Genomic DNA, 25,394 nt, shown 5'->3' on the forward strand with positions numbered 1-25,394 from the left:
CCTGTTGTTGCCATGTTTCCACGATGACAGTGGGCTCATCGCTGACACTGTACGCCAGCTCTTTCCTAACAGTTGCTGTGGTCTGGTGTCTTCACAGCAACAGGGCAGTGCTAAGACGCTCATGTGTGCTGCCACATTTTCTCTCTGCGCTTGTGTAAGCTAAACATCGCGTGAGCAGTGAATCAACACCAGGTGATGAGGCCCGGATGTGCTTGGGCTTTTAGAATTGCTTCTTGTGTGTTTCAAAACTGCTTTCTTCAGCATTGAGGGTTTCAGTTTCAGCACTTGTCCAAATGGTCCCTCCCCTCACAAAAAAACAAAAACAAAAACAAACAAACAAAAAGTGACTTTTTGCCTCTTATTGAGCAAGTTTATAGTAAAACCACTCTACAAGCAGATTACCAAAAGTTTTTATTATCTTAGTTTTCCATTGCTGCCATAGAGGCCATCACCAAAAGCAACTTGGGAAGGAAAGGCTTTATTTGTCTTACAACTCTCAGGTCACACTGTCACTGAGAGAAGTCAGGGCAGGAACTCACAGAGGCAGGAACTGAAGCCAAGGCCATGGAGGAGTGCTGCTTACTGCTTTGCTCCCAATGCCTCTCTCTGCCCGCTTTTCAGGACCACCTGTCCAGGGGTGGCCCCGCCCACCGCCCAGGGGGGTGGCCCCACCCACAGTGAGTGGAGTGCATTTATATTAGCCATTAATCAATACTACAGGTATAATCTTTTAGTACAGGAAGCAGGGATGTCGAGACAGGGTTTCTCTGTGTAGCCCTGGCTGTCCTGGAACTGTTTCCCAGGAGGCCAGGCTGGCCTTGAACTCTGCCTCCAAGTGTTGGGCTCTGAAAATGCTTTTAAAAGAGTGTTTGAAAATGTAGAGACACTTTCTCACTTCTACAGATGACAGTATAACAGCCACACACACAGTACTGACAGTGTATAGTCAGTCACAGGCATCCATCCTCATTTTCCGAGTTTTCCGTTTCCAGCTCCGCCGACCTCTGTGTCAGTCGGGACAGGCTGTGGCAGCTGCTTCACATGAATCGAGGTATTTCGTTCTCACAAACCCCCTTAAGAGTACCCGGCTGTTTTCACCCAAGTGGAGGGAGGAGGTCTAGAGGGTGACTGATGAATTTTGTCTGGCTTTAGCTGGATTAAATTTTGACAGACCATTTAGGCATGGACAGACAGGAGTCATCCACTGTGGCCCACTGTGGGCCGGTCAGAGACGTCTGCGAAGCCCCCTAGCCCCATCCCCCGCCCCTGCCAAGGCTGCCCTGCTAGTCGGTGTGCACGATGGGACCCCTGGGCCCATGTAAAGCCCCAAGAGTTGCCATTTTTCCCTTTCCCAGGACCCCCTCTCCAGGTCGAGGTTGGCCTGTCAGCCTGAGCAGGAGCAGGATGTGGAATAGAGGTCTTAACCAACCCACAAAGCAGCAGAATATTGGAGCAAGAGAATCTCTGGCTACATAAGAGCCAGACGCTGGGGATGTTTGTTACTGCAGCGTAACCCAGCCTGTCCTGACTAATGCAGATTCCAGCAGAACCAGAAACAGGGAAAACTCTGAAGACGGATGGATGGATGGACGGACGAACACAGGAATAAGCAGATACAGAGATGGGCTCATAAATTATTCCCTGAGCTTGAAACAGTTACAACCATGTTTGAACACACCTGTAGGAACCAGGCTGGGAAAAGGCTGGGCTCTGACCTTTATTTCCTACTGTTACAGTTCACCTAGTCAATGGAGGGGAATCCAGTTAGGAGACATCAGATGAAAGGAAGCTTGAAAGAGATGAGGGGGGTAGAGAGAGGAAGCGAAGAGGAAGGAGACAACAGAGAGTCAAGGCCAAGGTGGAGAAGGTAACAATGGGGAAAAATGGGAAGAGATGGAGGAAAACTTCAGAGGCCTCGGGGTAGAGGGATTGGAGAGGAGTCTGGGGAGAAGGGAGGCAGAGATTAGAAAACCTGTCAAGAGCTGAGGCAAGGAGAGGCCTGCAGCCCTAGTGGTAGCCCCTCAAGTCCTTCCCAGGGGAGGAGCTGGGCCTAGAGGCAGGGAGGGCACTGGATGTCTGGCCGCCGCTGGAACTGAGGCCTCGACTCATTTCCGACCCCAGGCTTTGGCTCTGCAGGCCACCTCCAGTGCTCTCGGTGCCTCGGCTGGTATCCATATAGCCGGTGGACCCCAGGTAGCTGCTGGAGCTGGTATGTCTGTAGCCCCCACGGCCCGCCGAAGAGCTCCGGCTGGACCCCAGTGCTCCACTGGCATTAGTGGAAGTCAGGGTCATAGGGACTGCAACAGAGGCAGAGTCACCAAAGGTGACATGGCTGATGGAGCCAGTGCCACGGCCTGCTTTCCCCTTGTGGCTCAGGATGGACTCAGGGGCCGTGCTGGTCCTCTTAGGGATCACCAGGGACGGGCCTGCCAGGGAGATCTGCGTGCTGGAGGTCAAGCTCGGACTGCTGTCCAACTTCCTTTGGGCCTCCTCCAGGTCCTGGAGCTCCACCTAGGGGCGGGCGACATTATAGGGTCCCAACGGACAGGAGAAGTCCTCCCCCGCCCCAACCAGGGGCTCCCATTCTCACCAACTTCATGACTTGACTAAGCAGCTCCTCCTTGCTCATGGGGTAGTCGTCTCTGACGACAACACTCGAGGAGTCCTCCCTCAGGTGGGAGAAAGGTAGAAAGTCTGGTTTCACAGCTCTGCCTTATACACAGACTCCAGCTGTCCTGGACCTGTCCCCTCTCCTTGGGGCACTGGCACCCCACCTTCCCACTCTACTCCCACCTCCCTCTAAGCTCCCACTTCACCCCCTGTGCCCCAGAAGGCCACATCCTCAAGCTATAGCCACGCCCTCGATCCCACCCCTTCTGTCTGATCCACACAGTCAGCCCCTTTCCTGCTCCCGCCCAAGCCTCACATGGTCTCAGGAGGCTGGAATGGGGGAGTCTTCTTTGAGGGGTCCTCTAGTCTCTGGCCCAGTGCCAGAAGTGCAGCCTCAGCCAAAGAGGCTTGGTTCTGAGAACGCAGGAGCCAGAGTTAGCGCAGGCCTAGCCAAGCCCCGCCCCAACACTCAGGGCCCGCCCACCCACCTGAACCTTTAGGAAGGCCTGCACCATGAGGAGCTGCACCAGCCGCTTCTCGATGGTACTCAGAAAGAGGCTTATGTCCCTATCCCGGATGTAGCTCTTGACCCCAAGGAGATCCTTGATGCCACTGCCGTCACACTTAGCCTTGTCGAAGAGAACCTGGATATCTGGGATCAGAGAGGGCCACACCGTCAGGGACCCTGAGCTCTCCACACTCAGCACACGAGCGCAGCGTTTCTGGCAAGGCAAGGCTCGGACTGCCTGGGTCTGTGCAGACAGGCCTTGGTGGCACACCTCGGCTGGGAAACAACCTAATTTCCACCAACCCAATAATGCCAGCGCTCAACTTCACATGGAACACAGGCCTCTAGGAAGTGAGCCCAGGCCCCCTGTGACCAGTTGTATGTAACCTAGTGAACAGGCTGCTGTTAATGACAGGAGCGTCCCCGCTGAGTCCCACCCCATCCGCCTCTCCACACACACAAGCCTGTGGCTCCTGCTGCCCTCCTTAGCAGCTTCACAACACCTCTGGATGGTCTCTGAACAGATATCTTTATTTCTGTTCTGTGTCTAATTTCCTAAAGGGTCTCCGCTTCTCTAACAGGAAACAACAGCACGCCACCAGAAATCACCTAACTGTCCCTGTGTAGAGAAAGGGATAGTCAGCCACAGCGGTGCGGCTGGAGGTGAACCGTAACCCCCTCCATCCTCACGCTGGAATCTAAACCTTCCCCGTGCCTCAGAATGGGAAATACTGGAATGACACGATCCACCAGGAGCATGGTAGCTCCTAGTACAAGAGGATAAGGACCTTATGAAACAGGGAAAACACGCACACATATGCGCACACACAAACTGTGTTTAACTGTTTAATAAATACGCCCTTGATATCAAGCCTGACAACTTGGGTTTGATCCCAAGATCCCATACGAGGGAAGAAGAGAGCCAGCTACTGAAAGTTCTCCTTGGGCCTCCACGCGTGTACCATGGCATGCTCCACACGTGTGCTCATGTGCACACACACACATGCATAAAAACATATATATACATATACAGACAGACTAATTTTAATATAAAAATGCATGAAGCCGAACAGGAATGTCACAGAGATAACGATAAGGTGACAGCACTACTCCACACTGACGCCGTGGGACCCGCACTGAGTGAGTGCTGCAGATAGAGCCGAATGTGATGGTGTGACACCAGGGGAGCGGCACGTTTACCTTCTGGCTCGTACAGGCGCACTTGAAGGCATAAAAGGAGAAATTGACGCTGTGGCTCACAGCTTTAATCCCAGCACTCGGGAGGCAGAGGCAGGTGGATCTCTGTGATCAGGCCAGCCTGCTCTACAGAGTGAGTTCCCGGACAGATGGGGCTACATAATAGAAAGAGCCTATCTCAAAAACCAAACTAACTAAAGAAAGACTGAGGAATTTCTCTGGAGAACTGTTCAGCATTTTCCAGTAACTATAAAAGCACCCTGGCCTATGACCCAACAATCACACACCTGGACACTCATGAGCAGACAGGTGAATGCAAGAAGGGATGGATGAGCAGACGCGCCCCAGGTGGGCTGACAAAAAGTACGGGCCGACAGAGAAGCAAATGCAGAGCGCGTCCTGGTGGCCAGCTCCCCCCAGGCTATCGCACCCTTCCTGAGGGAGAGGACGGGCCGAGGGAATGCGTGGGCACCTACCAGTCTTGAGCTTTTCCAGCTGAGCTCGGAGCACCTGGAAGCGAGACTCCAGCTGCTCCGACTCGAAGCACACCTTGTCCACACTCTGCTGCAGCGTCCTGTACTGCTGCTCTTGCTGCATTTGCTGGCTCTCCTGACTGGCATGCTCGCTGACCAGGGCTTCCTGCATCTGCAGGGACAGGGGCCGGAGCTGAGCCCACTCTAGGCCTAGGGACAGGGTGTGGGAGTGTGGGAGGTAGGGTGGTGGAAGGAGGCTGGGCCTTGCCCACCTCTTTAATCTCTTCCTGAAGGTGGTGCAGCTCAGAGTTCTGCTCATTGATGAAGTTAAACTCAGCGAAGTTGCGTTCCTCCACTGGGGGAGTGCAGGGGAGCACAAGGGATGGAGTTAGAAACAGGAGGATCACTGAGGGCTGAAAGGTGACAGAAACAAAGGCAGAAAAACAGACATAAAACAGGAACACACAAACACAAGAGTGTGGAAACCACAGCAAAAGAGACAGTGACGGCCCCAGAGAGACAGCTACACGCAGAGAGAGCGGGCACAGTGAAAGGAGCTTTGGGAAAGCGGGGGAAACAATCGGCAGCAGGGAGAAGGGAAACAGAAAGGGTTGAGGGACAGATACGGAGAGAGGAAGTCCAAGAGAGAAGGAAATATTGGAAAGAAACAGAGATGCAGACCGGAGGGAGAGACCCTGAGGGAGGAAAACAGCAAGCAACAGAATGGAAACTGGAGACAGTACAATGAGAGAAGCAGGTAGTGCTGGGCTGCCCCACCTCCTCGTCCGCCCAGCGCCCACTCACACTCCAAGTATTTCTCCACCAACAGGTCAGGGTCGCTCTCGCCGGTCAGTTGGGCCAGTTTGCTTAGAGCATCCTCGTAGCGCAGCACTAACTTCTCCTGGGATGTCTTTCGGAGTCCTTCGGCCACCTCGCGGGCTGTAGGTAACATTGGGAAGCTGAGGGTTCCGGGGGTCCTGGGTAACCCCGCCCTCCTAACAGGCTCCGCCCACTCTCCGGCTCCACTCTCCGTTGCCCCACTTTCTCCCAATGGGCTCCCCATCGCCGAGGGCCTGGGGATCACCTCGCTGCTCCTGCTTCTGCACCACATCAGGATCCGGCTCTCTTTCATGGTTCTTGAGCTTGAGGAATCGGTGCAGCTGCTCCAGATGCGATATCTGTCGCAGCAAGATCTGTGCCTCTGTCTCACTCTGAGCCAGCTCCTTCTCCGCACGCTCCCGCAGCATGCCCATCTTGGTCTTGGCCTCTTCCCTGGGGGAGGAGGGGCATGTCAGTCAAAACAGAAGATTGGGCTAAGGTCAGCATGGGGCCTGGGGAAGGACAGTGCCAGCTCGTTTCACAAAGATGCTCACAACGGGCAGAGACATTCTCGGCTGGAGGAGCTGGGGCAGGATGGGGCTGGGTACAAGCCTGGTGGATACACAAGGGGACATAGCGGCCAGGAATCATGTGACAGTTACTCAGAGGGCTCAAGAATGTGGTCAGACTCAGGAAGGTGCCTGGGTGACGCCGAGGTTTGAATGGTCTGTACCTAGAAATGGGGAAGACTGGGGCAGTCAGGGCTTTTCCACATCCTAACACATCCTAAGGCAGGAAGACTTGCTGATGCCCTACCTGCTTGGCTGTAAATATGGGCCTGAAGTTTGAATATCATCAGTGGCAAAGGGCCCCTGCCTTGGGACATTCTGGTTCTGATCCCATCTCTGCCAGCCTTGGGGGGCTCCTCCCAGAGCCACCCCTGAGGGCTAGTTTGGGCCATTCTTCTCATGCATAGCCTCCCCTGACAACTGCAAGCCCCAGCCCCCAAGAAACTCGTGGTTGGTCAAGCCACAGCTTCCCAGAACAGAAACCAGCCTGTCTGTCCCCATGCTCCACCTGACTGTCCACTACACGTGCCTAAATGAGCTGACCACTGCACCATCAGGCAGAGAACTACCTGACTAAACAGATTCTCTCCCTGGGAATTAGAACCGAGAAACTAAGACCCCAAGGACAGGAGGCCTCCTAGACGGAAGGGGTCTGAAGCCACCCAGGGTGTGGGGAAGCTGGACCTGGGTGGCAAGAGTAAGGGACAGAGGGTGACAATGGTAAGAAATCAGACTCTTGCTGGGGAGATGGCTGACAGCCCAAGTTAGACCCCACGGGTGGAAGATTATCCTGACCTCCATACTCATGGCCTGAGTATGCGCGTACGTATGCAGGCACCTACACACAAAATAAATAAATGTTAAAAAAAAAAAAAGTCAAAAAGAATTGGCAGAGCAATGGGCAGAAAGGATGAAGAACTAGCGCACGCGCCCTGGACAAGAATGGACACAAGCATCTCGCTCCATCCGCGTGGAGCAGTCAGGACACCAGAGGCAGGGGAGTGAGAGGTCTGCTGAGACCTCAGGAAAGGACAGCATGGTGTACAACATTGGTGAATGTTCCTGGGCTGCACACGTCTGTAGCTGTGTGGCATGAGTCTCCTGCAACCCAAGCTGGCCTCACACTGGCTCTGTAGCTAAGGCTGGCCCTGCACGGTGCTACATGGCATCACATCCGGCTGGCTGTACACTTTTAAATGGTGACTATTACACAAATTAGAAAAGCAAGGGAGAGAAGGAGGGGGGAAGGCCTTAAGGTGGACGTGGGGGTGCCCCAGGACCAGAGGAAGCAGGTGCCGAGCAAGGAGGGGAATGTGTGGAGCAGGAAACACCAGAGGGAAGAAAAGGCACAGGAGGGCCAAGAGCCAAGAGCCAGAAAGGAAAGTCAGCGCCTAAGCAGCCTCCACAAATCAGCCCCGTCCAGCGCATCTGTGCCAAGGCCATCTGCCTGCTTCCACAGCCAGCACTGGTGAGTAGCCCAGCTGTTCTCCACCGCCAGACACCTCCTGGGTCCCCAGGCCAGCTGCTGTCACGGATGAAACCCCCCGTTTACACACATCCGAGGCACAGGCTCTGGCAGAAGAGTCTGGGGATCTCTTGGGTTCTGCCAGTCTTTGCAAGTCTCCAGCCTTCCTGCCCCACTCCCTGCTGCCTCTGCTACCCAATGCCCCCAGGGGGCTTACCTGGCTGTGTAAGCAGAAGTAGAGGACGTGCTGAGAGCTCCAACCATCTCCCGAAGCAGGTGGATGTCCTACAGGGAGACAATGAGCTCCCTGTTCCTCCAGCCTTCCCAGGCATGGGCAGTCCTGCACCCACACTGGAGACCCTCCTATGAGTCCCTGACCAAAAAAAAAAATTGTTTCTGTTTTGTTGGGGGGGTGGTGGTGGAGGCGTATTTCTGTTTTGGAGATAGGGTCTCACTGTGTCTCTCTGGCTATCCTGAACCTATGTGGACCACCAGACTGACTTTGGAAGCAGAAAAGGGATTGTAATGAGGTCCCAAATGAGAGGAAAATCAGGAGGACAGGGAGCCACATAACTGGAGCTCACTTGGGAACGAAGGTCAGCCCCTTGGTTGGAAACCTGCTTAGATGTTATTACTATTCTGGATGTGCTGTGGTGTGTCCACCAACAGTGGTGGGATGGAGCCTGGCCCCTGTGTGGCAATACTAGGAAGTAATGGGATGTTTTAGAAGGTAGAGCCTACTATAAGGCTGCTAACGGCAGTGACCTGACCGCAGAAGAGACTGAGGCTGCCCTCCCAGGTCCAACCCTGTGCTTCCCCTCCATTTGGCATCTCCCTCACGCCTCTGTTGGCCATGATGTGGTTGGTAGACCATGGCAGCTAGGTAAAGCCATCCTGTGTAGTTTGGATTCTTCACCTCCAACACTGTGAGTTAAATGAATCTTGTTTCTCTATAAAGTTCCCAAACTCTGACAGACTAACACACTGTGACCCTACCATTCTGTTTTCTAACTCCACAGAAGTAGCCGCATGTTTTTTTTTGGGGGGGGGGCTTTCAAGAGGAAGAAACAACAGAGAAGTCACACATGCTTCTACAGATACAGAGTAACAAATACACATACATGTGGACACAACACACATACACACACACCTTTGCAAAAAGAGACTAGGTGTGGATAACCAGAAACTGAGGAAGGAAACAGGTAATACAGGGCCACTAGATATGAGGTAGAAGAGATAGGGTCATGCTGATGGTTCTTGGGATAGGTTTGGAAGTTCGGTTTGGTTTGGTTTAATGGGCTTGGCAGGGACTTAGGCATGAGCCACAGAGCCACATCCCCAGTGAGTGCTTTTTATTTTGAGACAGAGTATAGATCTGTAGCCCAGGTTAGCCTGAAACAGCTTGGCTGCCTGTGCCCCAGAGTGAACTTCTGGAACTTTTTTTTGGGGGGGGGGCTTGTTAGTGTTTTACAGATTTATAAGAAAAGCTAAGTCGACAAAGACAGGAGCAAAAAGTAAAGCAGGCAGGCTGCAGCTCGGCAGCAGGGTCAGCCACCAAAACCACACGATAAAAAACGGATTTTTCAGACAGACGTGAATGAACCCAGCTGTACTCAGATGAGAACAGAACCATGTAGAAGACGGAAACAAGAACTGGGCCAGGTAGGTTCTGAACAGACACACACACAAACCCTCCTGGGGGGGGGGGAGACTGACAAGAAAAGGTGGATCATGCTAAGAGGGTGGGGCTTGCCCACAGCATCTAACACCTCAATCTGGTATGCCCTGAGGACATAAACTAGGGAGGAAAGACAGGAGGGTGAAAAGAAAATCCCATGACGCAGCCATAAAGAGGTCACTCAGGGCCTAAATCTTGATTTTCCAAAGCCTATTCCCCACTATGGGGGGGGGGGGGGACGACTTTGGAGAGGTGGCTTTAAGGTTAAGAATTCAAGTCCCAGCACCTGCACTGGCAGTTTACAGCCACCAGTAACTCCAGCTTCTGAGGGGACGCCCTGCACATGCATATACAGAGCCACAGCAGACATGGGAACTTGCTGGAGAAATAGCAAAGAGGAGGAGAGGAGCGGAGAGAACTGGAGAAGGCACACAGAGAGGGTAGTGAGGCACACCCAGATGACAGGGCACCATGGCCAGCGTACTGACTGTGGACATTCACCTTGAAGTCACAATGCTGAACCTAGTAAGAATGCTGGCCAGAAACACTGGTCAGGGCGGTGGAAGTTATTCAGGCAGGGGCGTTAGCTGTCACCAGGTCATCAGTGCGGAGCTTCAGCACTGTACTTGTCTTGGAAGGAGACTCCGTCCTTCCAAGGACAGCACCTCCTCTGTAGCTGTGACACCTGAACACCAAACCCAAGCCCAGCTTCTTCTCAAAGTGCCCTCCCTCCAACAGAGCACTGAGCCAAGCAGATGGTCCACACAAGAACCTCCTCCTCGAAACACAGCTGGCCCAGACGCTTCCACAGCACCAAGGTCAAGGTCAAGATGGAGCACACGAGTGCGTGAGGTGGGGTCCAGGGAAGGGGAAAGGAGAGAGAGACTAAGAGAGAGAAACAGAGAGAGGCAAATGACCAATCTTAGCCAGGTATGATGGCTCCCATCTGTAATCCAGCACTAGGGAGGCTGAGGCAGGAGGATTGTTCAAGTCTAACTTGGGCTCTATAGTAAGTCTCTCAAGGAGCCTATACATACGTACCTATATAAACATGTACATACATCCTAGTAGACATATGTACAGGTTTCTGTGTACAGTTTTCACATCTTTTATATACGTTTAAATTGTTCTGATATGAAAGTTTCATAAAGGGCGTAGAGGGAAGGAGGGAGGGAGGCGGGCTGGCTCTTCAGAGGGCTTTGAAGGTGCTCAGATCTTGAGGGGTATGAACGGCTTGGTGAGTGGCCCCAGGAGACAGATTTCAAATGAAGCTTCTGTCCGTGTGTGGGAGCGAGGTGAAGGGGAGATGGTTCTTCCTCCTCCTGCACTGAGGTGGGGCTGGGCACTAAGCTGGGGGTAGGGGGAAAGGGCCTCCTCGCCCCACCTTCTTCAGCTTGTGGTGCATGTTCAGGAAACGACCCCTCTCGATGCGCAGCAGGTCCAGCTCCTCCCGCAGGGCTGCGTTCTTCACCAGCTGGATGTCGAAGTGACAGGTGACCTGGGGTGGGCGTTAGCATGCTCAGGAGGCCTGGCCCGGGCAGAGGTGGAGAACCACCCTGTGCCCTCCAGGGGAACCCCAAGCCCACGGTGTCTGTCCTCCCGATGCCCTGAGGTCTGAGCCTGAGGTCTATCCTGGAGAGCCCAAGGCCACACACCCTGTCCAGTTGGTCTTCTAGGATTGTGATCCTTCTCTGGACCTTCACCTTCTGATCCAAGATGACACCAGGAGCTGGGGGCGTCTTACTCTGGGTGAGGATATTGCTCTCCCACTCCTGGATCTGGAGGGAACGCAGCACCCATCACATGCCTGAGAGAGATTCATCAAGGACATCTGCTCTCCCTGCAGCTCCCACATCCTCCTTTCTGTAACACCCAAGTCAGCCAAAATGCCCTTGTAGCCAATGGACCCATGTCTGGGAAACCACAGGAACTGTGGCCCAAAACCAGCCAGCTCTACCCCTTGCCTTGTGGTCTTTTTATTTTTTTGTTTTTCAAGAGGGGGTGTCATTGTCTATCCCTGGCTGTCCTGGAACTCACAATGAAAACCAGGCTGGCCTTGAACTCATAGAACCACCTGCCTCTGCCTCTCCTGCTGTTTTTGAAAGAATACTTGAAATAGAAGGGTTGAGTTGCAGCTGTTATGGTCCCCAGAAAGAGGAAGATGCTGGGAGACTAAGAGCAGCAGTTAAAAGTGGTGCTTAGAGTATGGGGTGCTAGGGATACCTGGAGTCCCGAGAGCTTCCCACATGAGCGTGTTTCTGCACTCTCGCTGTGTCTGGACTTACTCCACAGAATGTAAATGGACCATTTAACACTGTGTTCTCAGTTTGTACTACTACAGGCTAGATAGTATCCCTGAAACTCCTGTCAAACACCCTCACCCCAGGACTCCAGAAGTGACCCAGAGAAAGGTCACCAACAGAGCCAGCTCCAGGACAGCCAGAGCTACAGAGACCCTGTCTCGACCAACAAACACAAATGGCCAGCAAAACACCATACCCTGAGGAGGCAAGAGATTGGGTCCTGCTGAGCCTGAGCACGGGGGCAAACAACCCAGCCTGTACCTTGATCTTGGACAGTAGTCTCTGGAGCTGAGAAGTGTACCACTTCACGAGGAGACCTGGTTCCAGCAGCTTTGGCAAAAACACACATGCACCAAGAGGCCAACTCCAGACTCACTCAGGGGCATGCAACATGTGTGAGGGCACATGGGCATAGGTCATACCCGCTTGGCCACCAGACGCGCCTGGTGGCTTGAGGGTCTACCACAAGGTGGCAGCATTTGCCTTTCAGTGAAGCAACATTCTCCTGTGCCAGTTTTCAGTGATAGCTATGATAAAAATCAAATCAAATAAAAATCCAAATTGGGGGATAGTGAGCAAAATGTACAAGGGGAATCTCTTTATCATTCTTAAAATTTTAAGTGAATCCACAACCTCCCCAATTAAACTTTCCATCACAATAGCCAGGCAGCAGTGGCGCACACCTTTAACGCTCAGCACTATGGAGGCAGAGGCAGGGGGATCTCTGAGAGTTCGTGGCCAGCCTGGTTTACAGAGAGAGAGAGTTCAAAGCCAGCCTGGTTTACAGTGAGTTCCAAGACATCCAGGACTAAACACAGAGAAACCCTGTCTCGAGGAAAAGAATAAACAAACAAACAAACAAATAAATAAATAAAAACATGGATCTGGAGAAATGCCTCAGCAGTTAAGAGCACTCACTGCTCTTGCAGAGCACCAGTGTTCATTTTCCAGCACTGGCTGGACATAATGTGCAACCAGCTGAAACTCCAGGTCTAGGGGAATCTGATGCCCTCTTCTGGCCTTCAAAGGTACCTCCATGTACATCCATACACACATCACACAGATACACATAAGTAGAAAAATTAAAAGAAATTGCAAAAAGAATTAAATATGGACATTTTTCCGTCTATGCAAATTATTTTCACAAATAGCTTCTGACTTCTTACTACACAAACACTTGACTGGCTGCTTGAACTGCCCTGGCTAAAGTGTAACTGTCAAACACGCAGCACTGGGGTCAGCCGAGACAACTCAAAACACACAGGTTTTCAGGAGCTCTTAAATCAGTGTTACACTGCCGTCCTCCATCTTTGTGTGACTGTACTAGTCAGTTTCCATTACCACAACGAGCCTCGTATGACTGTAAGTTTCTGTTACAACAATATGCAGAAATAACTACATTAGTAAGAGAAAAGGCTGGTAGAGCTAGGATTTCTCAATCAGTGTTCCCTTTGCATTAGACACCTGAAGAAAGCCCTAGATAGGGATGGTGGGGTGCCAGCATCAGAAAAAAAAACCTCCACAGGGAGCCAGGGTGCAGAGGCAGAGACTGAAAGACAGGGTTCCCTCGCCCAGGGCACATCCCCAGGAACCTAAGGGCTTACCATGAGGCCTCCTCTCTTAGGCCTCTGGAAATCATCCTTTGGGGCTCTATCCATATTTAAAGTGTTGGAATTTTCAAAGACTGCGGGAATTTAAAGTTTGGAAGGTTATTGTGATATTGATAATAATATGACATCTTGGAGACAACAGGAAAGGCTATGGTTTAACAGTGGTATGTTTGTGTGTCAAGTTCACAAGGGGTCAGTTATATGTCAGTATCATATTGATTTCATGGTTCTTGGGTCCCTAAGCTCAGGATCTCCCAAAGCTGCAACACAGACATTAGCTAAGTGTCTCTTGAACCTCATCAAATAGCTGCTGGTAGATGTCTTAGGATTTCTCTTACTGTGATGAAACACCATAAGCAAAAGGCAACAGGTAGGAAGAGGTTTATTTTAGTTTACATATCCTGAACACAGTCCATCACAAAAAGAAGGCAGGGAAGAGTCTTGCTTACTGACTTTCTCTTGGCACCCTCAGCCTGACTTCTAACAGCATTCAGGATCACTGCCAAGAAGCAGTGCTACCCACAGTGGGCTGGGCCCACCCACATCAGCCATCAGTCAAGGAGATGCACTGTAGACTTGCCAATCTTGCGGAGGTATTTCCTCTATTGAGACCCCCTCTTCCCAAATATGTTTCTAGCTTGTGACAAGTTGACATAAAACTAACCAGCGCAAAGGACCCCTTGTGAACTTGACACACAAACATCTCACTGTTAAACCATAACCTTTCCTTTCCTGTTGTCCCCAAGATGTCATATTAATATCAATATCACAAGATTTAACATATTCCAAACTTTAAAGCTTCCACAGTCTTTAAATTTTTAAACACTTTAAACATTCAGTCTCTTTAAAATATCCAAAACCTCTCTAAAATTCCAAAGTCTCTGCACTCCTGCAAAATCAAAATAAGTTAAATAATTTTTTTGTTGTTGTTGTTGCTGCTTTTCCAGACAGGGTTTCTCTGTGTAACAGCCTTGGTTGTCCTGGAACTCACTTTCTAGATCTATCTGGCCTAGAACTCACAGAGATCCACCTGTCTCTGCCTCCCAAGTACTGGGATTAAAGGTGTGCGCCACCATGCCCTGCTAAGTTAAATACTTTCTTATTCCAAGAGAGAATTCCAGAGCACAATCACAAACAAATTCAGTACAAACAAATTAAAGCGAAACCAGAGTCCAACAGTGTGGAGCTCATTGTCAAATGATCCACTCACAATCTTCTAGGTCACACAGAGGGCTTGGCCGACCAGACATCCACAGCACCTGCAGCTTGTCCCCTAGGCTCAGGCCGCTCCACTCCACACCTGCTGCTGCCCTTGGTGGTTGCCCCATGGCATCTCCAAAACTGGGGGTTACCTTTCCCAGTAACCTCCCCTGAATCCTCTTCAGGGACTCTCTCCAAGATCCCTTCAATCTTGGGATTTCCACTGCTGCTGAGGCTGCGCTGTCACTAATGGCCTCTCTCTAGCCCTGCCACATGGGGCCAAGCCCCAGCTCTTCATGACCCTTTCATGCCTTCAGAACCAGTACGAAACTCATTCATGTTATCAAGTGAGCCACCACGAGCTGCAGCCTGAGCTGCCTCTGAATCACAGTGTCTGCGCTGCCCCTGAGGAAATACTCCCAGATTCTCCTCAGTGATGCTGGGCTCTTAATCATGGCTGATTTTTCAGCCCCAGCGGACCAAAATCAATTGTTCCAGTAAAGCAAAGGTTTCACTTCAGTAGTTCTTAATTCAAAATATCACACACGTGGCCCTGACAGTCTTGGAGAAATGCTCAGACATCTCTCTGAAACTTCACAAGCCCTCAGGGTTAATCTTCTTAGTTTCTACAAACATCACTGAACCTGAGCAGTGAAGGCTTTTCCAGCCCAAAGTTCCAAAGTCCTTCCATAATCCTCCCCAAAACACATTGTCAGCTCTATCATAGTGTACTCCACTACCTGGTACTAGTTTCCATTCTAGTTAGGGTTTCTATTGCTGTGATAAGAAAGAAAGAAAGAAAGAAAGAAAGAAAGAAAGAAAGAAAGAAAGAAAGAAAGAAAGAAAGAAAGGAAGGAAGGAAGGAAGGAAGGAAGGAAGGAAGGAAGGAAGGAAGGAAGAGAGAGAGAGAAAGAAAAGAAAAAGAAAGAAAGAAAGAAAGAAAGAAAGAAAGAAAGAAAGAAAGAAAGAAAAAGAAAAAACAAAACTCACCATGGTCAAAACCAAAGTGTGGAGGAAAAAGTCTATTTCAGATCCCAGCCCATTATGAAGGGAAGTCAGGGCAGGAATTGAGGAAGAGGCCATGGAGGACGGCTAGTCCTAGGCTGTTTCTCATAGGCTTGCTCAGCCTGCTTTCTCATAATACCCAGGACCACAACAGGCTGGGCCGTCCACATCAGCCATCGTCTTAGTTAGGGTTTCATTGCTGCCAAGAGACAGCATGACCACGGCAGCTCTTAGAAAGGAAGACATTTAAGGGGGCTGTCCAGGTTCCAAGGTTTAGTCCATTATCATCATGGCGGGAAGCGTGATGGCAGGCAGGCAGACATGGTGCTGGAGAAGGAGCTGAGAGTTCTACATCTTGTTCCACAGGCAGCAGAAGGGGACTGTGTCACTGAACACAGGTTGAGCATGCGATACCACGAAGTCCACCCCCACAACAACACACCTCCTCCAACAAGGCCACACCTCCTAATGGTGCCCTCTGGGCCAGCCATTCAAACACACGAGTCTATGGGGGCCATCCCTGTTCAAACCACCGCGATCATCAATCAGGAAAACGGACCACAGACTTGCCTGCAGGCCAATATCAAGGAGGCATTTTCTCAGTTAAGATTCCCTCTTCCCAAACAGCTGGTGTCTGGCTTGTGACAAGGTGACATGAGACCAATCAGCTCACCACTGCGGGGTGCCCTGCCTCCCCCGCCATATGGCATGGCAGCTCCTCAGCGCTGGTGGGTGGCAACCGACCCTTCAGTCTGCAGTCTATTAAGATGGGGTCTTACTGACATTACCCAACAAAGAGAGTGACAGCCACCATCCTGCCACATTCTATGAGCTAGCGGCCCGCCTCAGCTGTGACACCTTCAGACCATTCACCAGACAGGAGTGTCAGCAAACATAAAAATCAGCTGAGCTGCAATCAGGGCCTTGCGCTCTCAGAGCTGTTCACCATGTTTCTGATTTCCAGAGGTTTCTTTTAGAATTTAAACAACAAAAACTTACTTAGAAATTAAGAGCTCCAAGACAAAGAAAGCTTAGGATCACTAGTTCAGAAAATGCTTTCCAGGATCCATGGGGTAGCCCACACCTTTAAACCCAATACTCAGAAGGCAGAGGCAGGCAGATCTCTATGAGTTCATGGCTAGCGGGGTCTACATAGTGAGTTACTAGACTACATAGTAAGACTTTGTTTCAAAAACAAAACAAAACAAAAAGCATTCTTTTCCAATGGTTAAAAGTATCCAAATAGGTTCCTAATCCAGCTAAAATTTAGGTCGAATTTGGGTGATATTTTATTTTGCTTGCCACATTGCAAAGTGTGGGACGTGGGATTCACCTGTAGCCCAGACTGGCCTTGAACTTGCAGTAACCTTCCTCCCTCAGTTTCCTGAGTGTTTGTTTCCCGGGAGTACACAGCATCCCTGCCTATGGGCAGAGCTCTGGGTGGAGGTTCTAAGCAGCAGAGCCCACCTGCTTGTCCAAGGCCCGGGTCTGATCTTGCAGCGCGTCGATCTCGCCCTGCACCTGGGCCCTGCACTTGAGCAGATGACCCATGTCCTCCAAACGTTTGCTGTCTCCCAGTCGCTTGACCTGGGTCTGCGCCACGCTGATTTGCATCTGGAGCTTGGCTCTGAACATCTCCAGCTGGCGAATCTCCTCGCTGTCAGTCAGTCCGGGGTCACACACCAGCAAGAGCGCGGCACTCAACAACCAGCCCCAGTCACTGAGTCCCGACTGGCCCCTGGACCCTGTGGTCTCCCAACCCCGCCCCTCCTCTGCTTCCTCCCCTTGCTCTCCCGCTTACCGGCTCTCTTCCCCAGCATCTGACTCAGAGATCCTGCAACTGCAACTCTCTTGGACCCTGTATCTCCTCCACAACTCGTGTACTTCCCCCACACCTTTTCCTTCTCCTCCTCCCAAGGCTCAGAAACCCCCCTCCCCCGCTCACAGTTGCTTTTTGATGTTCTGATGAACCTTCTTGATGTACGCCCGCCGCTCCCCCTCCATCACCTTGCATCTTCGTCGCAGGCGGTTGAGCTCCCAATCCGCTGTGGGGAGACCAGGCAAAGGACTCAAAGGATCAGGCCTGCCTGTGCTCCCCAGAGAGTTCCGCAGCCCCAGCCCTTGGCATCCTTTGGGACCTCACCTCAGTCCCTGTGTCTCCTAGTAGCTAGACTGACCCCTTCCCCTCCCAACCCATTCTGGCTTGAGGGTGCCTCCTGGTCTCTAACACCTGGGGCTAGAAAGCGGCTCCTTTCTAGCCTTCGGTGGGACTGCGGTGGCCTCTCTCCTTCAGCCTGCCCCCCCCCCCCTTATTGTCCTCATGCTTCAACCCTTCCCACAGAACCTTCCTCCAGTCTCCTGCTCATCTCCCTACAAAGTCCCCAAGGACTTTCTACCGAATGAACCCTTCCTCTTGGACCCCTCAGCCTGGCATCCAAGCCCGGAGGAGGAGCCTTGCCCTACCCATCCCTCCAGTCCATCAACTTCTTCACACCTTCCCAGCTCCTCGACTGACCCAAAACAGTGTCCACTCTCCTGCCCTAGCCACAAGCTGCGTATGCTGTTCTCGCTCCCCAAGCTTTTGTTTTGTTTTGTTTTTGAGACAGGGGTTTACTGGGTAGCCTTGGTTGGACTGAATCTCAAACTGCCTCTGCCCCTCCCCCCCCAGCTCTGGGATGAAAGGTGTGCCGGTCCTTTTTCTGTTTTAAATTATGTTTATATAGCGTAGGAGAGGTCAGAGGGAGGTGGTTCTCTTCTCCCACCGCGTGAGTTCCGGGGTGGAACTCAGGCCGTCAGGCTTGGTAACCAAGAGCCTTTATTCGCTGAGCCATCTCACAGGCCCTCCCCTGGTATTTTCAGGATGTCCGAAGTCTTTCCGGCCACCCCACTTGCCCGGCTTGGCGCCCCACACGCCGGGAGGCCCCTCCGTGCGGGCTCGAGTCTGCCCCCAGGAGAGGGCGCTCCTGGGAAGCGTCCCCAGCCCTGGCTCTGGAACTTGGAAAAGCTGAGGACAGAAAAGGAACTTCAGAGGAGAGGAGGAATCACGAATTACCGGGTCCCTCCAGGAAGACCTCGCTAACTTCTTCGGAGCGGGCGCTCCTGGCCGACAGACCCAAACGCATCCTGGACACAGGGGCGGCGCTCCTGCAAGGGACACTAAGCCTCAGAGCGCGCAAGCCAACGCACAGGGCGAGCAGCAGCAGCCCCTCGGGGCCTACACCGGCACGCCGCTCACCTCAAACACACACAGCCTGGGTCCTGCGGCCTGCCTCGGACTCCGTGCCGGGGCCGCCTGTCGGCCCCTCTGAGCCCCGGCCGGCTTGGGGTACGGTCGAGGGCTCTACCTGCTGGAGCACCTTGACCTGTCTTTGCAGCTCCACACTCACTGTTGTGGTCTGGTTACTGGGGAGATAGGGGACCAATGAGGCCTGAGGACAGCGGGGGGAGGGCTGGAGGAGAGCAGGAGAGACCAGTGGAAGATTCGATGGACTCGATGTTGGGGGTGGGGGCTGAGACGACCCTAGAGAACAGCGTTTCTCACCTGTGGGTCGCGACGCCGTTGGGGGTGTCGACCATCACCGAAGACCATCGGAGGAAACATACTTACAATACGATCCATAACTGTAGCAAAGTTACGGTTATTTATGAAGTAACAACGAAAATGATTTTATGGTTGAGGGGGGTCACCGCAACATGAGGAACTGAATTAAAGGGTCGCAGCATTAGGAAGACGGAGGAGCCAGGAGCACACAGGCAGCTGAGCCTGGGAAAGAGGGGCCCAGGGACCCCAAGCGGAGTGCGGGAGGGTCTCGGGTACTGTGGGGGGGGCAGGAATCGCAGTGCTGGGAGGAGGAGGAGGGGCTTGGGTGCCGTGAGGGGCGGGACTGCAGGCAGGGGGAGGAGTCAGCCCCGGGAAGGGCGTAGCCGCAGGGGCGGGGACTAAGGGGGGCGGCCGAGGCTTTTAGGAAGAAGGGGCGGGAGCTTGTGCACTCTAAGAGCGGGGCTTTGGGTTTGGGAGCAGTGTTCTTTAAAAGGAGCTAAGTGAGGGGCCGGGGGTGACTTGGAAGCCCTGGGGGGACGCTCGTTGAGGGGACGTGAAGGAGCGAGCCCTCCGGAAGTCAAAATGGGGTGCGTGGAGCTAGGCACTGTGGACAGCAGGTCTCCGGGGAAGGGAAATGTTTAGAAGACTAGACTTCGCGGCCAGGCAGGGTCCTTCGGTACCGGTCCAAGGAATGCGTGTCTGGACTGGATATTTGGGGATATCATGGTTTGGAGGCACGCTCACCACTAACTCAGTTCCTACACAAGCTCACTACGCGTGCGCGATCAACGGTTCGGGAGTGCTAGGGCAGAGCCGGAAGCGAGAGGGGGCGGAGCCTCCAGAGGCCCCATCTGGCCAAACTCTTCAACCCACGTGGTCCTCTTGCAAGCGGGCTGTGGACGCCCGCCTGCAGGCTGGGTGTGCCCGACGCCTGCGGTTTCCTGTGGGAGGAAGTGGCCGCGATGCCGAGCTCCTCCGAGGCCTGGGCAAGGGAGATCCTGCCACCACCCTTGGTCTGCAGATCCTCCCACTTCTGCGTGGTACTATTGTGATTCTCGAAACGCCTCCCTCAGGCACCCCAAGTACCGAACTGTTTCAGCTTTTTCAAGGAGTGTTGAAAAGCCAGTCCAGGCTGACTTCCTCTGCCCGGTAGCATCTTCCTTGCTCCTGGCTCCTATACTCCTGCCAGGCCTGGAATGGAGCCTCCTGTCCCTGTGTCCCAGAGGAGCACACGACTCCATCCCAAGCCCAGTTTTGTCCCCAATGACCCACTGCCTGCTTCCCCGAGGATCACAGTTAGACTTCCCCAAGTTTCTGACCCCTCCTGCAGCCACCCTCATTTAGGGTTCCAGACTTTAGCTTTGGGTCTCACTGGACTCAAGTCTGCTCTTTCTCCAATCACTCGAGCGTCCTGACTCCACTCGAGGCCCCAATGCCTGCCGTGAGTACTGCCCTAGACCCCTGCTACCCCTGCACTACCCTCCTTTACAGATGGAGAAAGCACGCAGAAGTCGTCTGTAACTCGCCTAGGATCACACAGGCTCCAGAGTCAGCAGAGCTACCCTGCTCTCGGGCTCTCCATCACCAGTCTTGCTAGGCCTTCCCGCTCGAGGCCTGGGCCATCAATCACCCAGCTCCAGATGCCCACATATCCCATCATTCAGGCCCCTAGCTTTTACTTCATCAGAAACAGGACTTGGTCCCCTGCCAAGGGATGCGGATATCAGCCGGCACCACACGCCTTAACTCCGTGTCCTGAGAACAAGCCGTGGCTGCTGGTATTCCAACCCTGGGACTTTGGTGCAGTGAGACTCCTAACGGCCTCACGGCTCGGACAGCACACGCCAGATTCCTCCATGGATTTCCAGCGCAATACTGCAATCCTCTGATGTCCCTGGGCCCCACACCCGAGGCTCTGTGCTTCAGCCACACTGTCCCTTCCTTCTGCTCTGCAAACAAGAGTGTCTTCTCAGGACCTGAGCCGTCTTTTTTTTTCTCCCTAATGTCCAGATGACGCCTCTCAGGTCAAATATCACTTCTTCCAGGAGGCTTTCAAGGATTACACTGTTTTACCTAGCACCAACCCACCCAATTGCGTCACCACTCAGTTTTCTTCACCGACAGCATATTGTGCCCACTATACAGACTAGCAAACTGAGGCCCAGTGAAAAAAAATCTATCCCAGGTCATACAGCTAGGGATGGCAACACTGGCCTTCTTCAAGGCTACATCCTGCTCCATAGATTGATGCTTTTCACCCCACCTCAGAGTCAGCTCAAAGTGTGACCTATATCACATGCCTGCCCCAAACCGCATCAAAGAAGGCAGGTATCCAGTCCAAGGAGCTAATGTGACCCATCCCAGGACCCCAAAGATTTCTTCTCTGAGCCCCAAAAGAAGGTACGAGAATGTGCCTACTGTGTGACTGGGTAAGCAGAGGATAAGGAACCAAGAGCTTGTGCCCTCCCCTGACTGCAGACCTCAGCTGGGCGAGGCCAAAGTGGATATAAAAGGCTTGGTATATATTGAGAGTTGAGAGAAGCAGAAAACCACCAGAGGAGAGAGAGAAAGGGAGGGAGGGGGAAAGGAGAGGGAGACGGGTGGGTAATAAGGGGTGGGAGGAAGGCCGTGAGGGAGGCGGGGGCCTCAGAGTGGAAGGAGGGAGCAGAAGGGCGGGGCAAGAGGCCCAAAGGAGGACAGACTCCAACTCTGACTACTTCTTCGACTCTCCGTAAGTTTTCAATCCGTTATTCAGGCGGGACTTTATTTACTGGCAGCATGGCACCATGGGAGGGGCACTCCAGGCAGGAAGAGACCCTTTACTCTCAGCTCCCGAGGACACTAACAACTGAAGAAGTGATCTCTCAGCCTTTGTGGTGGGGATACAGGAAGGGGTAGGGCCATCTGTAGGACTTGTGGTCCCAGCAGAGCCCACCATGAAAACTGTGCTGTGGCTTCGCCCTGGGAGTTTCTGCGCTCTCCTGAGATTATGGGGTGCAGGAGGGCTCCCAGGGCTGGCTGAGTTCTCTGGGCACTGAAGGGTGGTAGGGAGTGGTCTCTCCACTCAGTCCTCCCCCTCCCCCCTTTAATCCATCTCCCCAAGTGTCCAGGGCCTTGGGTCCACAGTAGGGTGGGGTGAGGACCACAGAGACTCAGTCAGGGGCTGACATCTCCCTGGTGCTGGAGGGAGGGGGGATGAGTCACTCATGACTCACCCCAAGAGAAGAGAGTGAGTCAAGGATGCCTGTCCTGGGGGCAATTCCTGCTCCTCACGGGTTGGAAAGGGGTGTCAACTTAAACTTTCATATGGTGGCCCAGGGGCAGGGAACTGAAGATGCTACAACATGTCAATCCTGCTCATTCATCTATGTCCATCTAGGGCATTCCCTAGCCCCCTCCAGGGGCACAGGAGTCCCGGGCTTACCCTTCTCCTCCCCAGGGAGGAACTGCCTAGCCTATTCCCTGTCTCCCTCACACCCAGGAGACTTCCCACGCCATCCTCCCTCAGACTCTAGAGATCCCCCAGCCTTCCTCTGACTTAGAAGGCCAGACCCCAGCCCTGTTCCCCCAGAACTGAGTGCTCCCGCCCTTTGCAGGCTTGCCTCTCCTACTCTGAGCCGGGCATCTGGCAGTCATGTCACTCCTCCTCTTGGTGGTCTCCGCCCTTCACATCCTCATTCTCATCTTGCTTTTCGTGGCCACCCTGGACAAGGTAAGGAGGTTCCGGCTCACCGTGAGCCTCAGCCTAGCCCATCTCTAAGGCTCCACCTCCCACCTCTGCCTCCCTCCCTCCCTCCCTGCCCCCACCCCTCTACTCCTACCTCCGTACTTCTTCTTCTGGGCCAATCCCTTCCCCTAGCCGTGCCCACCCTTTTGGCCATCAGTCCACCTTCCAGGTGCCTCTATCCCAACTCTCCCTGACGTCTTCTGTTGTCCTCCTGTCCTCACCCTCCCTGGTCTCCGTCCCTCCCAGTCCTGGTGGACTCTCCCAGAGAAGGAGTCCCTGAACCTGTGGTATGACTGCACATGGAACACCACCACCAAAACGTGGGCCTGCGGCAACGTCAGTGAGAATGGTGAGCGAGACCTGAGGGCAGTGGGAGGCCCCAGACCGTCGAGGGCTCGGGTTGGGATCTAGCCGAGGCAGTGAGCATCTGGGCTGGCGGAGGCGGCTTGTCTGGATGGAAAGGCCACTGCTTGTGTTCCAGTGGATCCAGAATGGGTGGAGATCACATACTACAGCTTAAGGAATGGGGAGAAAGCTTCGTAAATTCTGAGAAGCTAAGACTTTTCAAAGTTGTAAGGAAATGGAGCCATTGATTGAACTGGGGCAGAGTAGGAAAGGGCCAGAGCTCTAAAAAGATGGAGTTGCCTCCCTCCAAAATTCTAAGTGGCAGCAAGTGAGGATGAGGATGAAGTTCACCAGAGGTGTTTGCCTGGTGATCCTGTAACACGCGCACCCCTGAAGCTTGCCTGGCTGAGCCTGGAGTGGGTAGAGACTAGCCAGTAGGGACAGAGAGGGGAGCCGCTGTGACCACGCCCGTGTCTCCCTCTGTAGGCTGGCTGAAGGCAGTGCAGGTGCTCATGGTGCTCTCCCTCATCCTCTGCTGCCTGTCCTTCATCCTCTTCATGTTCCAACTCTACACCATGAGAAGAGGAGGGCTCTTCTACGCCACCGGCCTATGCCAGCTCTGCACAAGTAAGCATGTCCTCAAGCTTGGGAATGGCGGCAAGGAGTAGATGCAGCACTCAAGGCTCACAAAGTAAACCATCTCCAGGGTCCCAGCCCTCCCCGAGGACAGCCTGTGTGACCCCGTGGGCTAGTGGAGTTTTAGTTCTCAGAGGCTCTGTGCTTATCTCCGGACTTTGGTGATGCAGTGCTTGAGAAGTAGGTTTTGGTGAATTATTTGGGTTCCAGGGATGGAGGCAGGTAAAGGATCCACAAAAGGAATGTTGTGAGTCCTAGCAGCCATCTGCTGCTTTCTGCGTACCTGTTCGGGAGTTTGTTTTCTCTCTTTGCCCAGTATTGGGGATGTACCCCAGAGTGTGTGGCATGCTAGACAAACTGTCCTCTCTGAGGCATGTGCCCTGCTCCACACTGGTGGGTTCTAGGCATGTGCTCTCAACCCCCTTTTTATTTTCTTAGTTGGAAATTGGGTGTCACTAAATCATCCTAGCTGGCCTTGAAATTTCCATCCTCTTGTCTCTGCACCCTGACTAACTGAAAGTGTAGGGATGGGCAAATCAGGTCATGTTCCACATTTTTAAAAAGGTCAAATAAATTGAGTTTTGAAGGGATGAGGGGAATGAAGAGGTCAATGAGACCTAGAAGCACAGCTCTTTTGTTTGTTTGGTTGGTTTTGTTTTATAAATTTTTGGCTCCAGGTTGCAAACGGCTGAGTTAATCATGGTGGTTTTGGGAAACCATCTTCCTGGGTTCCCAGAGAATCCCCCTCATTTTACTTACTCATGTCTGCATGTTTGGCTCATGAACCCCCTCCCCCCAAAAAAGCTTCCACGGGTGGATAGCTGCCCTGGCCTTACTTCACAGAAGAGCAGTAGGGAGCAGAGGTGAAGCAAGGTGCCCACAGCTACTCTGCAGCAGCTGGGTGCCTGTGTGGTTCTGGAGACTGCCGAGAACCTGGAGAACGCTGCGGCCTCCTCCGCACCCAGCCCATGCTGCTGTGTTCACGGATCTGCAGGTGCAGCTGTGTTCTCCGGGGCACTGATTTATGCCATCCATGCTGAGGAGATCCTGGCGAAGCACCCACGCGGGGGCAGCTTCGGATACTGCTTTGCCCTGGCCTGGGTGGCTTTCCCACTCGCCCTGGTCAGCGGCATTGTCTACATCCACCTGCGGAAACGTGAATGAGCACTCTGTCCCCTAGAAAATAAATCCATTTAACCACGAGCCTGACTCGGCTCCCTTCCTCCTTCCATAACAACACATGTCCCCTCCAGTCTCATCCAGAGTTCAACTCCCAAACTCAACACTCTGGGACCCTGGCTGGAGCCAGCTTCCCCAGGGAAGCTTGGGAAGATCCGGATGCATGCCCTCCCTCCCTGAAGACCTCATGAGAACCCAGTCTCAGTCCCCTCTCCCTGCTCCAGGCTCTGTAGCATCCCTCTCTCAGGAACCCAGGCTGTTTTGAGTTGATCTCTTTCATTCCTTCTCTCTGACTGACCACTGGAAGAGTTTCCTATTGCAAACCCATCTCCTCTCCTTTCTAGAACCTGCCCCCCACCCCAACAAAGGCCACCTCTACAGCCAGTTTGACACCCTCCTCTACTCTCAGGCAGGGGGTACCAGCTGGATTTCACAGGCACCTACTTTCTGGCAGTGTCCAGTGCCATGATGCACTGGACAGCCTGAACCCTGCAGCTGTGCACTCCTGCACCCCATCTTCCTGGCTGAG

The 25,394-nt window shown here is 53.0% G+C and overlaps 2 protein-coding genes across 3 annotated transcripts; one reads left to right on the forward strand and one right to left on the reverse strand.

Moving 5' to 3' along the window:
• Positions 1-394: 394 nt before the first annotated feature.
• Odad1 (outer dynein arm docking complex subunit 1) lies at positions 395-19,315 on the reverse strand. Of its 2 annotated transcripts, none has more exons than XM_060378880.1 (16): positions 18,979-19,315; positions 18,673-18,839; positions 18,490-18,581; positions 17,383-17,482; positions 16,905-17,094; positions 10,975-11,097; positions 10,704-10,817; positions 7,859-7,926; positions 5,873-6,060; positions 5,593-5,727; positions 5,061-5,143; positions 4,792-4,960; positions 3,123-3,262; positions 2,927-3,024; positions 2,591-2,669; positions 395-2,511 (listed from the first exon to the last, which is right to left on the reverse strand). In XM_060378880.1, the coding sequence occupies exons 3-16, from the start codon at positions 18,557-18,559 to the stop codon at positions 2,008-2,010; spliced, it is 2,061 nt and encodes a 686-aa protein (XP_060234863.1). In that variant the 5' UTR covers positions 18,560-18,581; positions 18,673-18,839; positions 18,979-19,315; the 3' UTR covers positions 395-2,007. The 2 variants fall into 2 exon arrangements, with proteins under 2 accessions (XP_060234863.1, XP_021496029.1); XM_021640354.2 differs by having other exon boundaries at positions 3,099-3,262; positions 18,979-19,314.
• Positions 19,316-21,522: 2,207 nt separating this feature from the next.
• Emp3 (epithelial membrane protein 3) lies at positions 21,523-24,889 on the forward strand. The gene is made up of 5 exons (XM_021640362.2): positions 21,523-21,709; positions 22,575-22,690; positions 22,952-23,054; positions 23,537-23,677; positions 24,681-24,889. Exons 2-5 carry the CDS (start codon positions 22,613-22,615, stop codon positions 24,848-24,850), a joined length of 492 nt encoding a protein of 163 aa, XP_021496037.1. The 5' UTR covers positions 21,523-21,709; positions 22,575-22,612; the 3' UTR covers positions 24,851-24,889.
• Positions 24,890-25,394: the final 505 nt, after the last annotated feature.

The sequence above is a fragment of the Meriones unguiculatus genome, chromosome 1 (genome assembly GCF_030254825.1).
Source record: "Meriones unguiculatus strain TT.TT164.6M chromosome 1, Bangor_MerUng_6.1, whole genome shotgun sequence".
Classification (NCBI taxonomy): Eukaryota; Metazoa; Chordata; class Mammalia; order Rodentia; family Muridae; genus Meriones; species Meriones unguiculatus.

Bases quoted from the DNA above. Each gene is read 5' to 3' on its own strand.
- Odad1 (XM_021640354.2), bottom strand. From the start codon at position 18,559: ATGCGTTTGGGTCTGTCGGCCAGGAGCGCCCGCTCCGAAGAAGTTAGC. The intron at 7,927-10,703 runs GTGGGGCGAGGA...GTCTCCCTGTAG, and splicing joins TGCACCACAAGCTGAAGAAG to GACATCCACCTGCTTCGGGA. The intron at 5,144-5,592 runs GTGAGTGGGCGC...GCACTCCCCCAG, and splicing joins GGTGGAGAAATACTTGGAGT to TGGAGGAACGCAACTTCGCT.
- Emp3 (XM_021640362.2), top strand. From the start codon at position 22,613: ATGTCACTCCTCCTCTTGGTGGTCTCCGCCCTTCACATCCTCATTCTC. The intron at 22,691-22,951 runs GTAAGGAGGTTC...CGTCCCTCCCAG, and splicing joins TCGTGGCCACCCTGGACAAG to TCCTGGTGGACTCTCCCAGA. The intron at 23,055-23,536 runs GTGAGCGAGACC...CTCCCTCTGTAG, and splicing joins CGGCAACGTCAGTGAGAATG to GCTGGCTGAAGGCAGTGCAG.